The sequence below is a fragment of the Hyla sarda genome, unplaced genomic scaffold (assembly GCF_029499605.1).
Source record: "Hyla sarda isolate aHylSar1 unplaced genomic scaffold, aHylSar1.hap1 scaffold_111, whole genome shotgun sequence".
NCBI lineage: Eukaryota > Metazoa > Chordata > Amphibia > Anura > Hylidae > Hyla > Hyla sarda.
The window spans coordinates 334,905-349,874 of record NW_026607730.1 but is presented as its reverse complement, the minus strand read 5'-3'; the positions used below and the strand labels follow the sequence as shown (position 1 = coordinate 349,874).

Genomic DNA, 14,970 nt, shown 5'->3' with positions numbered 1-14,970 from the left:
CATGTATATTGTATGATAATATTTGGATTAACGATGAGTTAATCACTTTAGTATTCTGTACCTTATATATAACCTAGTTCATTATCATAATTGTCTATTAATAGTAATAAATCACAATTTTTCTGCACACACTTGTTTCACCCATTTTTCACTTTTTTTATCTTTTATATTTTTTGGTTTGTCACTTTGGGGTCCCAAATCCTAGACAGCATATGCCCTAGCCCTCTCTAACTATCCACCCTTATGGTGGTCTTCATCACGGGTGTCTTTTTAGATATTTTTCACATTACTAATTTTGGGCTTCACTAACCCTCTCTTTTGAGATTATATATCCCTTAGGGTCTTAAATATTTCTTTAACACATATGGTTGGAATATTGCGAGATTATCACAATATACTTGTGAACATGGATATTTTAGCGTGGACACACGCCTGCACGGTGGCGTGTATACACGTGTTTTTGGTCGTTCACCCAACTTACCTTTTTTACTATCTTATGGATATTGAACACTTTTTTGTATTACTGTTTTAAAGACATAAAATAGGTTCATTTTTTTGTATACATGTAAATGAGTTATTAATTATTGTCATGTGCAATATATCATGTATGAGGTATACTATTATCATGTGCAATATATATTATTGTTATAATATATAGGTTTGTATGTTTATAAACATGTTGTTAGAGACTTACAGCAGCAGATTTATATGGATCCTAGTTGGTGAGAGTTTAGGGTCTTCCATTTTTTACATGTTGTAGCTGTCAGCGCCGATCTCGTCTGGTGCGCATGCGCCGGGCCCGAATCCCGGCACCGTCTCTCCGGGCGTCAGGGGGCCGAACGCGCATGTCCGGATACTACGTATCGTGACCTGCGCGGGGGCGGCTATGCGGCGGGGAGCTGTGATTTCCATCCGGGTCACGGCCCGGCGCATGCGCCGTAACAGGCAGATCGGCGCGCAATAACGCCATTTGGCTCAGTATTTAAGGGAGAGTAACATGGACTTAGACAGCGTCCCTTGAGAAAGTCCAGGCTGACGAAACGTACGTTGGGGCGGTGGTAACAGGTCCCTATCATGGGTAAGTGAGTACCAGCTTTGTTAGTGCTATTACTTTATGCACCGCTAGTGTCTATTCCAGCTATCCTGAGTGGGTAGCTGGGCAATCATATCAGTATGTTATATGCCCCTTCCCTTGTCCTATTGGACATTATTATTGGACACCCAATACTGCTGCTGTAGATCTCACTGTTTATACACTATAAATGAACACGGTTACATTAATTATACCTGTCTTACCACCTTCTTTTCGGATCAGTTATCTGTTTACAATCATTGACCTTGTATTATGACAATATTTAACAGTAATATTTGTGATTTTAAAGAGTGTTAATAAAATTATTTTAGTTTTATCAGTAGTTATGGCTCTAGTGTTTCTTTATAAGAATACAAAATTTATTTTCAGAGCTATACTGCAGCATTGGTTCTAGACCCGCAGCGAGTTCTAGATATGGTTTATATACCAGTAGTCTCAATGTACATTATACTACAACGCTGCTATTTTTTGTTGCTAATTGCAGTGGTGGTACATGGAATGTAGGCTTGGTATTGCAACCTATTTTAATTATTATATATATATATATATATATATATATATATATATATATATATATTGCATTGCTTGTATACACAGTGATATCTGCTTATTTTATATAGTAATATATGCATCTTATTTTTTTATATATATATATATATATAATTATAGTTAGACTAAAGTTGTATAAAAACAGATAAGATAATCTAAAAAAAATAAAAAAAGTTATTGTCTTTAAACAGCCATAACAGAACTCCGATGACATGCCCTGTCTGCTATAGACCTCACAAGGTTCTTTCTACACATCTGAAAAGAAAGTGTATGAGGCTAAACTCCGAGGAGGCCAGGAAAGCTACATTAGAGTCGGCCAAGAAAACCCTGGTCAACATAGCATCGAAGGGCACTACCATTTCTTATGAGGAGATCATGTCTCTGGGATCTCTGGAAAATGTTGTACCCTTTCTAGAGGACAGGGGCTTTATTATACCAGACAAGCCAACTTCAAACAGGTATGTGCTACCTCTGTATGTATATCATCTCATGTGTGAGTCCATCCCAGTCCCTAAATTCACATTTTATATATTTTAGGAATATCAGACACAAGAGAACATCTACCTCTGTGTCTGCTGCCACCTCCACATTGCAAGTAGCAGCCTCTCAAGTACAGCCACTTTGCATGGAAGATGATGGAGACACATTGCAAACTCAAGATGATTTGAAGGTCGCACATGGCAATGTGGAGAATAAAGAAGAAATTAAGGATGTGTCAGCCGAGACCGATGACAAGAGACAGCAATCCAGAAGACGACGATGAAGTGACCTCCATGGAAGTCCTGTCCAGCAGCCACCTTTTTTTGATAAGAAGACCAATTTTTGGGGGGTTTGCAGAGGAGGCCTATGGCTACAAGAGGAGCCGTGAAGATTTGTTACTGGGAACTTCCCTTGAGGAATGGGATCGGGTCGAAATCTGAAAAGCTGGGATACACATTTACTGTGTAGATTTAAATAAAGTGACCCACTATGGAAGTCTTGTCAAGCAGCCCCCTTTGTGGATAGATATACCAAACTTTTTGAGTTTGTAGAGGAGGTCTAGGGCAAGACAAGGAGCTCCCAAGCTTGTTTGTTTGTGGGAACTTCCCTCAAGGAATGGGATCAGGTCAAAATGTGAAAAGCTGGGATACACATTTATTGTGTAGAATTACATAAAGTGACCCCCCCCCCCCCCCCCCCATGGAAGTCCTGTCCAGTCCTCTTTGGGGGAGACCATACTTTCAGGGGAGGAGGTCTAGAGCTACAGGATGAGCCCTCAAGCTTGTTTCTGGGAACTTTCCTTGAGGAATGGGATCGGGTCAAAATCTGAAAAGCTGCCATGCACATTTTCTGTGTAGATTTCCATAAAGTGACCCCCATGGAAATCCTGTCCAGCAGCACCCTTTGGGCATAGGAAGAACAAATTTTTATTGTTTGTACAGTAAGTCTATGGCTACAAGAGGAGCCCTCAAGCTTGTTTGTGGGAAATTCCCTCGAGGAATAGGATTGGGTCAAATTCTGAAAAGCTGGGATACACATCTGGGACTCCCAGACGAAGGTGACGTACCGAAACGTACGTTAGAGTGGTGCTATCCCGGTGTCTGCCCACTTGCTGCTCTTATCTGGTAATATTCTCATGTTTTTTTTGTATCTGGCATTTGTTCTTATCACTGTATGTCTATGCACATGTCTTCTGTAGCACCTTTTTACCTCATTGTGAGGTGTGTTGCCATTGCTGCTATGAATATATAGGTGCAATACATATATTATACATTGTGTATGTTTACATATTGGAACCTGACTATTGTCTTCGGTTGCCTCTAGATACAATCCATATGTTATCTACATAGTTAAGGAACTCATACCCATTTTAGTGGGCAGAACTGGTGATATCACCTTTATTTGCTGTATTCCTCTTTTAAAAAAATGTTTTTTACTTCACTTGTATTGTTGCTGTCATTTCAATAAAATTTGTGTCCATTGGACACTGTACTTGTTTGCATAAGTGACTCCGTTGGTTCTTCCTTGTTTTGCATTTAGTTTTGGAGTTCACAATATAATGGCCCATATACTTATCCTGGGGGTACATTTCTACATAGATATATAAATCTACCCAGTTGTCTTTACCCCAGTGTGGTGTCCTTATATATTTATCTGTGTAGGTTTCCATAAAGTGACTCCCCATGGAAGTCCTGTCCAACAGTCCCCTTTGGGGATAGGAAGAAACATTTTTTGGGGGTTTGCAGAGGAGGCCTATCGCTACAAGAGGAGCCCTGAAGCTTGTTACTGGGAACTTCCCTTGAGGGATGGGATCGGGTCGAAATCTGAAGAGCTGGGATACACATTTACTGTGTAGATTTAAATAAATTGACCCCCCATTGAAGTCTTGTCCAACAGACCCCTTTGTGGATAGATATACCAAATTTTTCGGGTTTGTAGAGGAGGTCTAGGGCTAGAAGAGGAGATTGCAAGCTTGTTTGTGAGAACTTCCCTTGAGGAATAGAATAGTGTCAAAATCTGAAAAGCTGTCATACACATTTTCTGTGTAGATTTCCATAAAGCGACCCCCATGAAAGTCTTGTCCAGCAGCCCCCTTTGAGGATAGGAAGAACAAGTTTTTAGTGTTTGTACAGTATGTCTATGGCTACAAGAGGAGCCCTCAAGCTTGTTTGTGGGAACTTCCCTTGAGGAATGGGATCGGGTCAATATCTGAAAAGCTGGCATACACATTATCTGTGTAGATTTCCATAAAGTGACCCCCCCTCCCCCATGGAAGTCCCGTCCAGAAGCCCCCTTTGGAGATAGGAAGACCAAATTGTTAGGGTTGGTAGAGGAGGTCTAGGGTTACAAGAGGAGCCCTAAAGCTTGTTTGTGGGAACTTCTCTCAAGCAATGGGATCGGGTCAAAATCTGAAAAGCTGGGATACACATTTTCTGTGTAGTTTTCCATAAAGTGACTCCCCATGGAAGTCCTGTCCAGCAGCCCCCTTTGGTGATATGAAGAAAACATTTTTTGGGGTTTGCAGAGGAGGCCTATCGCTACAAGAGGAGCCCTGAAGCTTGTTACTGGGAACTTCCCTTGAGAAATGGGATCGGGTCGAAATCTGAAAAGCTGGGATACACATTTACTGTGTAGATTTAAATAAAGTGACCCCCCCATGGAAGTCGTGTCCATCAGACCCCTTTGTGGATAGATATACCAATTTTTTTGAGTTTGTAGAGGAGGTCTAGGGCAAGAAGAGGAGCTTGCACGCTTGTTTGTGGGAACTTCCCTTGAGGAATGGGATCGGGTCAAAATCTGAAAAGCTGGGATACACATTTATTGTGTAGATTTACATAAAGTGACCCCCCCCCATGGAAGTCCTGTCCAGCAGCCCTCTTTGGGGATAGGAAGACCAAACTTTCAGGGTTTGTAGAATACGTCTAGGACTATAAGGGAAGCCCTCAAGCTTGTTTGTGGGAAATTCCCCTAGAGGAATGGGATCGGGTCAAATTCTGAAAAGCTGGGACACACATTTTCTGTGTAGATTTCCATAAAGTGATCCCACATGGAAGTCCTGTCCAGCATGCCACTTTGGGGTAGGAATACCAATTTGTTTACGGTTTGCAGAGGTGGTCTAGGGCTACAAGATGAGCCCTCAAGCTTGTTTGTGGGAACTTCTCTCTCGAGAAATTGGATAGTTTCAAAATCTGAAAAGCTGGGATATACATTTTCTGTGTAGAGATTTCCATAAAGTGATGACATAAAGAAGTCCTGTCCAGTAGCCCCCTTTGGGGATAGGAAGACCACATTTAGGGTTTGTAGAGGAGGTCTAGTGCTACAAGATGAGCCTACAAGCTTGTTTGTGGGAACTTCCCACGAGGAATTGGATAATTTCAAAATCTGAAAAGCTGGGATACACATTTTCTGTGTAGATTTCCATTAAGTGACCTCCATGAAAATCTTGTCCAGCAGCCCCCTTTGGAGATAGGAAGAACAAATTTTAGTGTTTGTACAGTACGTCCATGGCTACAAGAGGAGTCCTCAAGCTGGTTTGTGGGAACTTCCCTTGAGGGATGGGATCGGGTCAAAATCTGAAAAGCTGGCATACACATTTTCTGTGTAGATTTCCATAAAGTGACCCCCCCCCCCCCCACATGGAAGTCCCATCCAGCAGCCCCCTTTGGGGTTAGGAGACCAAATTGTTAGGGTTTGTAGAGGAGGTCTAGGGTTACAAGAGGAGCCCTAAAGCTTGTTTGTGGGAACTTCCCTGGAGGAATGGGATTGGGTCAAATTCTGAAAAGCTGGGATACACATTTTCTGTGTAGTTTCCATAAAGTGACTCCCCATGGAAGTCCTGTCCAGCAGCCCCCTTTGGGGATAGGAAGAAAACTTTTTTTGCGCTTCCAAGAGGAGCTTTGAAGCTTGTTACTGGGAACTTCCCTTGAGGAATGGGATCGGGTCAAAATCTGAAAAGCAGGGATACACATTTACTGTATAGAATTAAATAAAGTGACCCTCCGTGGAAGTCTTGTCCAGCAGACCCCTTTGTGGATAGATATACCAAATTTTTCAAGTTTGTAGAGGAGGTCGCAAACTTGTTTGTGGGAACTTCCCTCAAGGAATGGGGTTGGGTCGAAATCTGAAAAGCTGGGATACACATTTACTGAGTAGATTTAAATAAAGTGACCCGCCATGAAAGTCTTGTCCAGCAGCCCCCTTTGGGGATAGGAAGAAAACATTTTTTGGGGTTTGCAGAGGAGGCCTATCGCTACAAGAGAAGCCCTAAATCTTGTTTGTGGGAACTTCCTTCCAGGAATGGGATCGGGTCAAAATCTCAAAAGCTGGGATACACATTTTCATATATAGCGATCCCCCATGGAAGTCCTGCCCATCAGCCCCTTTTGGGGATAGGAACAACACATTTTTTTAGGGTTTGCAGAGGAGGCCTATCGCTACAAGAGGAGCCCTGAAGCTTGTTACTGGGAACTTCGCTTAAAGAAAGTTATCGGGTCAAAATCTGAAAAGCTGGGATACACATTAAAAGATTTAAATAAAGTGACCCCCCATGGAAGTCTTGTCCAGCAGAACCATCAGGGGATAGATAGACCAAATTTTTTGAGTTTGTAGAGGAGGGCTAGGTCTACAAGAGGAGCTCTAAAGCTTGTTTGTGGGACCTTCCCTCCAGGAATGGGATCGGGTCAAAATCTCAAAAGCTGGGATACACATTTTCTGTGTAGATTTCCATAAAGTGACCCCCATGGAAGTCCTATCCAGTGGGCCCCCTTTGGGGATAGGAAGACCAAATTGTTTGCTTTTGTAGAGGAGATCTTTGGCTAAAAGAGGAGCCCCAAAGCTTGTTTTTGGGAACTTCCCTCGAGGAATGGGATCAGGTCAAAATCTGAAAAGCTGGGATACACATTTTCTGTGTAGAGATTTCCATATAGCGATCCCCCATGGAAGTCCTGTCCTTTGGGCATAGGAAATAGTGTTGCTCGCGAATATTCGCAATGCGAATTTTATTCGCGAATATCGCATATTCGCGAATTTGTGAATATAGCACTATATATTCGTAATTACGAATATTCAAATTTTTTTCACAGTACACATCACAGTGATCATCCCTCTCTGCTTCCAGCTTGTGTGGTGTAAAGAAGGCTCTAATACTACTGTGTGAGACTGGCGTACGAATTTTCGCATATGTGAAAATTTGCATATGCAAATTTCCGCATATGCGAATTTTCGCTTGTGCTAATTTTCACACATGCAAATGTTCGTTTATGCTATTTTTCGCATATGCAAATTTTCGCATATGCTAAAATTTTACGCGAATATTCCGAATATGCAAATTTAGCGAATATATGACGAATATTCGTCCATATATTCGCGAAATATCGCAAATTCGAATATGGCCTATGCCGCTCAACACTAATAGGAACAACACATTTTTTCAGGTTTGCAGACGAGGCCCATCGCTACAAGAGGAGCCCTGAAGCTTGTTACTGGGAACTTCGCTTAAGGAAAGTGATCAGGTCAAAATCTGGAAAGCTGGTATATACATTTACTGTGTAGATTTAAATAAAGTGACCTCCCCATGGAAGTCTTGTCCAGCAGAACCCTTTGGGGATAGACAATTTTTTTTTTTTTTTTTTTTTTTTTTTTTTTTTGAGTTTGTAGGAGGAGGTCTAGGGCTACAAGAGGAGCCCTAAAGCTTGTTTGTGGGACCTTCCCTCAAGGAATGGGATCGGGTCAAAATCTGAAAAGCTGGCACACACATTTTCTTTTTTTTCAATTTTCAAAAGTGTTTATTTATATTCAACACAGAATAAAAAAAGCAATAATACAGTGTAAATAACAGGCAATATGATCTGAATGATGCATTCCAATGAAACACAGGATGTCGATCGGAACAGAAGACAGTTATAACAAAATAGGAAGGGGGCTACAGTCCGAGCACATAAAATTAGACCCTCACAAAAGGGAAAGGGAGGGGGGCTAGAAGAAGGGAGAGGAAGGCCACTAGGCAAGAGAAAGAAGAATAGGGGAAGAAAGAGGGAGAAAAAAAAAAGGGGGAAAGAGAAAGTAAAGACAGAAACCACAGAACAAGCACACAGAAGGTCCAATGGATAACAGTCCCAGCTCCAAGTCCACCCGAAGCAATGTGAATATGAGGGGCCCGCTCAAAATGATCTAGGCGGGGTTGGGCATTAGGTGGGGAGGGTGTGGGGGGGCAGGAGATTACGTGTGTAGGTCTAAAAAATCCGCCAAGTTAATAAGGGTCACCCACGGGGACCCAACAGCAGCGTATTTGCAATATGTGTGTCATGTGAGTCAGCCAGGAGCTCCTCTATGTAAACGAGCAACCTCCTGAAGCCAGGGCGAAAGGGTCGGTGGGGTAGTAGACCTACACAGACGGGGTATAACCGTCCGAGCTGCGAGCAATAGAAAACATAACAGGAATCTAGTAACCTTAGGTATTGAACTCGGTAAGACCGACAGTAGTAGTGTAGCCGGATACAGGTATGGTAGGTAAGGTCTAGTACTTAGGACAAGAAAACAGAGAGAGAGAGAGGGGCAATCCAACCAAATGTGTGTGATCGTCCCTCCCTGAGCTCTACATCACCAGCACACATTCGATACCGAAGGGTAGAATCGGGAGAGAAGGGCCGGCACCCTGTACCACCTGTGAGGAGCTTGTAGTTCGTTTCCTGCGCCTTGCAGGACACGGAGGTTATGCGACACCCCTTCACCGCACTCAGCCATTCACTGCCCGTCAGCGAGCGGCCAATGGCTCCCTCCCAGGCATGACGAAAGGGTAGGTGCGAGTCCCTGAGTGTATCCACGCATAGACTATATATCGTACCAAGCGGGCGGTAGACAGGCGAAGTAGAGGTACACAACTTTTCAAATGGAGACAGCGGGCGATGTAATTGCAGAGACAACTTGGACACCCCATAGAAATGATGTAGCTGAGCATATTGGAAGACTGTCGCAGGGGATGGAGCAGTGCCTTCCAGGATCACGTCAAGTTTCTTTAAGCTGGAGGTGTCCAAGAGGTCTCTGAATGTCACACCCGACACCCGAAGGTGTCGAAAGGGGCGGGGGTGAAGGCTGGATTTCCAAATATGGAGGACAGGGGACCAGAGAGACTGCATGGGAGCAACGCAGATAAGACACTCAGCATAGCGATGGATGCTAGTACTGGGGGCATAGAGGACATAATGGCCTTAGTCAGGGCAGCATCGGGGAGCCAAAGAAGAGCCTTAGGATCTATTAGGGCCTCCAAGGATTCCAGGGGAATCCACAACTTCCGGTCCTGGTTATGAAAACTATCTAGGACCCTCATCAGGACTGCTGACAGATAATAAGACTGACAATCTGGGAGAGCTAGGCTTCCATCCGCTTTTCTGCACGACAGAATTGACCAGGCGATGCGGGGGTGTCTGTTAGCCCAGACGAAGCCTGACAGGAGCTGATTTTGTTTTTCTAAGAAGCAACGAGGTAGGTGGGTTGGGATGCAGGAAAATAGATACAAGAGTCGCGATATAAGACATGCATTTTTAGAATGTTAATCCTACCCAACCTAGAAAAATCTTTACGCTCCCATCTGGCAAGGTCTGAGGTAAGAGAAAAGGAGAGGGGGGAAATTTAGTTTGTAAGTGTCGGAGAGGGAGGCTGGAACCTGAATGCCTAAATATTTAAGGGAGCCGGTGCGCCAGGCAAAGGGGTAGGATTCACGTAATTGGTGGACCATGGAAGGAAAAAGTGATATTGAGGGCCTCACATTTTGTTTGGTTAAGCTTATAGTTGCTATGTATTGAATACCTGTGGAGGGAGGCTATTAAGGAGGGGAGGGAGGTTATGGGTGAGGAGAGGAAGAGGTCATCCGCAAATGCGGAGCATTTGTAACGGCCCGGGGGCGTATCAAGGCCCTTGATATCATGGTTCCGTTGGATATCATTCAGTAAATGTTCCATACATAGAACATTAAGCAACGGGGATAGTTGACAGCCCTGCCTCGTGCCGGTACAAATGTCAAATGGGTCCGATAGCAAGCCATTGACCCGAACTTGGGCTCTTGGGCGGGAGTATAGCGCCATTATTCGTGCCTTCATCAGGGGGCCTAAGCCTATTTGCGACAGGGGGGCCTCCAGTAAACCCCAGTCCACATGATCAAATGCTTTCTCGGCATCCAATGCCAGCAGAAAGAGAGGAGTTTGCTTCTTAAGAGCATGATGCACAAATTGAGAAAACCCTCAGGGTATTATCACGGGCTTTGCGGCTTCATATAAAGCCCACTTGATCAGGGTGGACCAGGGCCTCCAGGTGACCCGCCAGCCGGTTGGTGATGAGTTTGGCATACATTTTAGCGTCCGTATTCAGTAGGGAAATCGGGCGGTAACTAGAACAAAGGGATGAGTCTTTCCCCTCTTTAGGGATAACCGCCATGAAGGCACAAACAAACGACAGGGGAGGGGAAGAAGAGGTAGAGATAGCATTAAGGGCCGTAAGGAGGGGGTCAGAGAGTTCTGAATGGAGAGATTTGTAAAACTTGGCAGTGTAACCATCAGGCCGGGACTTTTCCCCGCCGGGAGAGCTGAGAGAACAGAGGTCAGCTTCTCCATGGTAAACAGAGTCTCCAGTGCTTGCACAGCATCCTGGGTGAGGGTGAGTAGTGCAGTAGAGGCAATGTACTCAGGCAAAGAGGGAGTCTGAGAACTAGGGGAAGAGGGGGTGCCTGGTGCCGGAAGGTTATATAGGGAGGAGTAATTGGAGCGAAATGCGTTCGCTAGGTCATGAATCATATGTGAGAGGGAGCCAGATGGGGTACAAATTGAGGGAACAAACAGAGGACTCTCGCTAACATCTGTCCCGGTTTATTTCCCCATTCGTAAAACACCTTGCCCATCAGTTGTCTATAATGCTTGTATCCATCCTGCATGTGAGCAAGAAGATCATGGCGGGCCCTGATTAGATCACGGAGGACTGCCTCTGAGCGACTCTGTTTGTGCAGTGATTCGAGTGTTTGCAGTTGGGCTGTGAGGGAGTTAAACTTGGCCGCCTTTTCCCTCTTTAACCTGGCTCCAAGTCTGACCAGGATACCTCTCAGTACACATTTATGAGTATCCCAGCGGATCGTCGGGGACGTCACATCTCCCCTATGATCATGTGCAAAGTTGGAAACTGAGTCTCTGCTCCTGGATGCAAAGCGGGTCCAGGAGCAGTGATTCATTAAGTCTCCAAGTCGCATGAGGCCTGGTCAAGGAGGGGAGGGAGAACGTAAACGTGACCGGAGCATGGTCCGATAGGGTCATAACATGCATAGACTCAGAGGTGACAGCAGGTAAGATATGGTGTGGGCAGAAAACGTAGTCTATCCTAGAGTGTCTGTCGAGGATGGGAAAAGAAAGTATAGTCGCGGGTGTCAGGGTGAAGAGCCCGCCATATATCACTCATCTGCATCAGATGCAATTTCCGTTTCAATGCGCGTAACTTGCTATAGGAGACATGCGAGTGACCTGTGGACGTATCAAGTAGAGGGGAGAGCGATATATTAAAATCTCCAGAGGATTATGGGTTCTGTAGCAAATTCCATCAGCAAGTCCAGCGCCTAGATGAGAAAGGGTACCTGATCCTGATTAGGGGCATAAACCGAGGCTACAGTAAGTCGCTTGCCCACCAAATCGCAGTTGGCAAAGACATATCGGGCGGAGGGGTCAATCAGGGAAGTAGTGACAGTGATAGGAAGGGATTTATGGAAAACCAAAGAGACACCCTTCGTCCTGGCCTCAGGATTAGCGCTGTGTAACCATGTCGTGTAGTACCTAGTTGAAATGGGGGGCAAACTGTCTGCAGGAGACCCACTTTAGATCTGACAGAGTATCTGTGTCTGCTGTTTGTGAAACGAGTAGAGTAATTGGGCTAGTTTTTCTGGCGTGTTAACCCCTTAAGGACTTAGCCCTTTTTCACCGTAAGGACTCGGCCGTTTTTTGCAATACTGATCACTTTCACATTAACCCCTTAAGAACCCAGCCCAAATATACTTTAAGGACCCGGCCATTTTTTTAACATCTGACCACTGTCACTTCAAGCATTAATAACTCTGGGATGCTTTTACCTTTCATTCGGATTCCGAAATAGTTTTTTCGTGACACATTCTACTTTATGTTAGCGGTAAAATTTTGTCGATTTTTGTATCATTTCTTGGTGAAAAATTCCAAAATTTGATGAAAAAATTTACAATTTTGCATTTTTTTTACTTTGAAACTCTCTGCTTATAAGGAAAATGGATATTCCAAATAAATTATACATTGATTCACATATACAATATGTCTACTGTATGATTACATCATCAAGTTTACATGTTTTTACTTTTGGAAGACATCAGAGGGCTTCAAATTTCAGCAGCAATTTTCAAATTTTTCACAAAATTTTCAAAGTCGGAATTTTTCAGGGACCAGTTCAGTTTTGAAGTGGATTTGAAGGGCCTTCATATTAGAATTACCCCACAAATGACCCAATTATAAAAACTGCACCCCTCAAAGTATTCAAAATGACATTCAGTAAGTTTGTTAACCCTTTAGGTGTTTCACAGGAATAGCAGCAAAGTGAAAGAGAAAATTCAAAATCTTCATTTTTTACACTCACATGTTCTTGTAGACCCAGTTTTTGAATTTTTACAAGTGGTAATAGGAGAAAAAGCCCCCAAAATTTGTAACCCAATTTCTCTCGCGTAAGGAAATACCTCTTATGTGTATGTCAAGTGTTCAGCGGGCGCAGTAGAGGGCTCAGAAGGGAAGGAGCGACAATGGGATTTTGGAGAGTGAATTTTTCTGAAATGGTTTTTGGGGGGCATGTCACATTTAGAAAGCCCCTATGGTGCCAGAACAGCAGAAAACCCCACATGGCATACCATTTTGCAAACTACACCCCTCAAGGCACGTAACAAGGGGTCCAGTTAGCCTTAACACCCCACAGGTGTTTGACAACTTTTCGTTAAAATCGGATGTGTAAATGAAAAAAAAAAATTCACACTAAAGTGCAGTTTTTCCCCCAAATTTACCATTGTTACAAAGGGTAATGGGAGAAAATGCCCCCCCCCCCAAATTTGTAACCCCATTTCTTCCGAGTATGGAAATACCCCATGTTAGGACGTAAAATGCTTTGAGGGCGAACTACAATGCTCAGAAGAGAAGGAGTCACATTTGGCTTTTTGAAAGCAACTTTAGCTGAAATAGTTTTTGGGGGCATGTTGCATTTAGGAAGCCCCTGTGGTGCCAGAAAAGCAAAAAATACCCACATGGCATACCATTTTGGAAACTACACCCCTCAAGGTACGTAACAAGGGGTCCGCTGAGCCTTAACACCCCACAGGTGTTTGACGACTTTTCGTTAAAGTTGGATGTGTAAATGAAAAAAAAAATGTTTAACTAAAAATGCAGTTTTCCCCCTAAATTTTACATTTTTTCAAGGGGTAATAGGAGAAAATGACCCCCAAAATTTGTAACCCCATTTCTTCTGAGTATGGAAATACCCCACGTTAGGACGTAAAATGCTCTGCTGGCGAACTACAATGCTTAGAAGAGGAGGAGCGCCATTGAGCTTTTGGAAAGAGAATTAGTTTGGAATGGTAGTCAGGGGCCATGTGCGTTTACAAAGCCTCCCGTGGTGCCAGAACAGTGGACCCCCCCCACACGTGACCCCATTTTGGAAACTACACCCCTCACAGAATTTAATAAGGGGTGTAGTGAGTATTTACACCCCACTGGCGTTTGACAGATCTTTGGAACAGTGGGCTGTGCAAATGAAAAATAAAAAAATTTCATTTTTACGGACCACTGTTCCAAAAATCTGTCAGACACCTGTGGGGCGTAAATTCTCACTGTACCCCTTATTACATTACATGAGGGGTGTAGTTTCCAAAATGGGGTCACATGTGTCGGGGGTCCATTGTTCTGGCACTATGGGGGCTTTGTAAACACATGTGGCCTTCAATTCTGGAAAAATTTTCTCTTCAAAATCCCAATAGCGCTCCTTCTCTTCTGAGAATTGTAGTTCGCCCGCAGAGCACTTTAAATTCACATATGGGGTATGTTCTTACTCAGAAGAGATAGGGTTAAAAATTTGGGGGGGCTTTTTTCCTATTTTCCCTTGTGAAAATGAAAAATTTAGGGTAACAACAGCATTTTAGTGAAAAACATTTTTTTTTTTCCCATCCAACTTTAATGAAAATTCATCAAACACCTGTGGGGTGTTAAGGCTCACTATACCCCTTGTCACGTTCTGTGAGGGGTGTAGTTTCCAAAATGGGGTCACATGTGTTTTTTTTTTACGTTTGTCAGAACCGCTGTAAAATCAGCCAACCCTGTGCAAAATCACCAATTTAGGCCTCAAATGTACATTGTGCGCTCTCATTCCTGAGCCTTGTTGTGCGCCCGCAGAGCATTTTACGCTTACATATGGGTATTTCCGTACTCAGGAGAAATTGCGTTACAAATTTTGGGGGTCTTTTTTTCCTTTTACTGCTTGTGAAAATAAAAAGTATGGGGCAACACCAGCATGTTAGTGTAATCTTTTTTCTACACTAACAGGCTGGTGTAGCCCCCAACTTTTCCTTTTCACAAGCGGTAAAAGGGAAAAAAGACCCCCAAAATTTGTAGTGCAATTTCTCCCGAGTACGGAAATACCCCATATGTGGCCCTAAACTGTTTCCTTGAAATACGACAGGGCTCTGAAGTGAGAGAGCGCCATGAGCATTTGAGGACTAAATTAGGGATTGCATATTAGGGGTGGACATTGGGAATCACTGGCATAGAATACCCCTAACAGGGTGCCTCCAGCTGTTGCTAAACTCCCAGCATGCCTGGACA

The 14,970-nt window shown here is 43.7% G+C and overlaps 1 protein-coding gene and 1 long non-coding RNA gene across 9 annotated transcripts in view; one reads left to right on the top strand and one right to left on the bottom strand.

The window, feature by feature from the left end:
* Positions 1–3,840, top strand: part of LOC130301098 (uncharacterized) — a 43,963-nt gene extending 40,123 nt beyond the window's left edge. For 7 of the 8 annotated variants that reach the window (XM_056551594.1, XM_056551592.1, XM_056551587.1 and 4 more), the window contains 2 exons: positions 1,817–2,100; positions 2,180–3,840. In XM_056551594.1, the coding sequence (XP_056407569.1) occupies positions 1,817–2,100; positions 2,180–2,405 (510 nt within the window). In that variant the 3' untranslated portion in view covers positions 2,406–3,840. The remainder of the gene's footprint in view (positions 1–1,816; positions 2,101–2,179) is intronic. The other variant, XM_056551593.1, reaches the window with a different exon arrangement.
* LOC130301103 (uncharacterized) overlaps positions 1–14,970 on the bottom strand; it is a 90,441-nt gene that overhangs the window by 2,563 nt on the left and 72,908 nt on the right. The gene's annotated exons all lie outside the window — the stretch shown is intronic.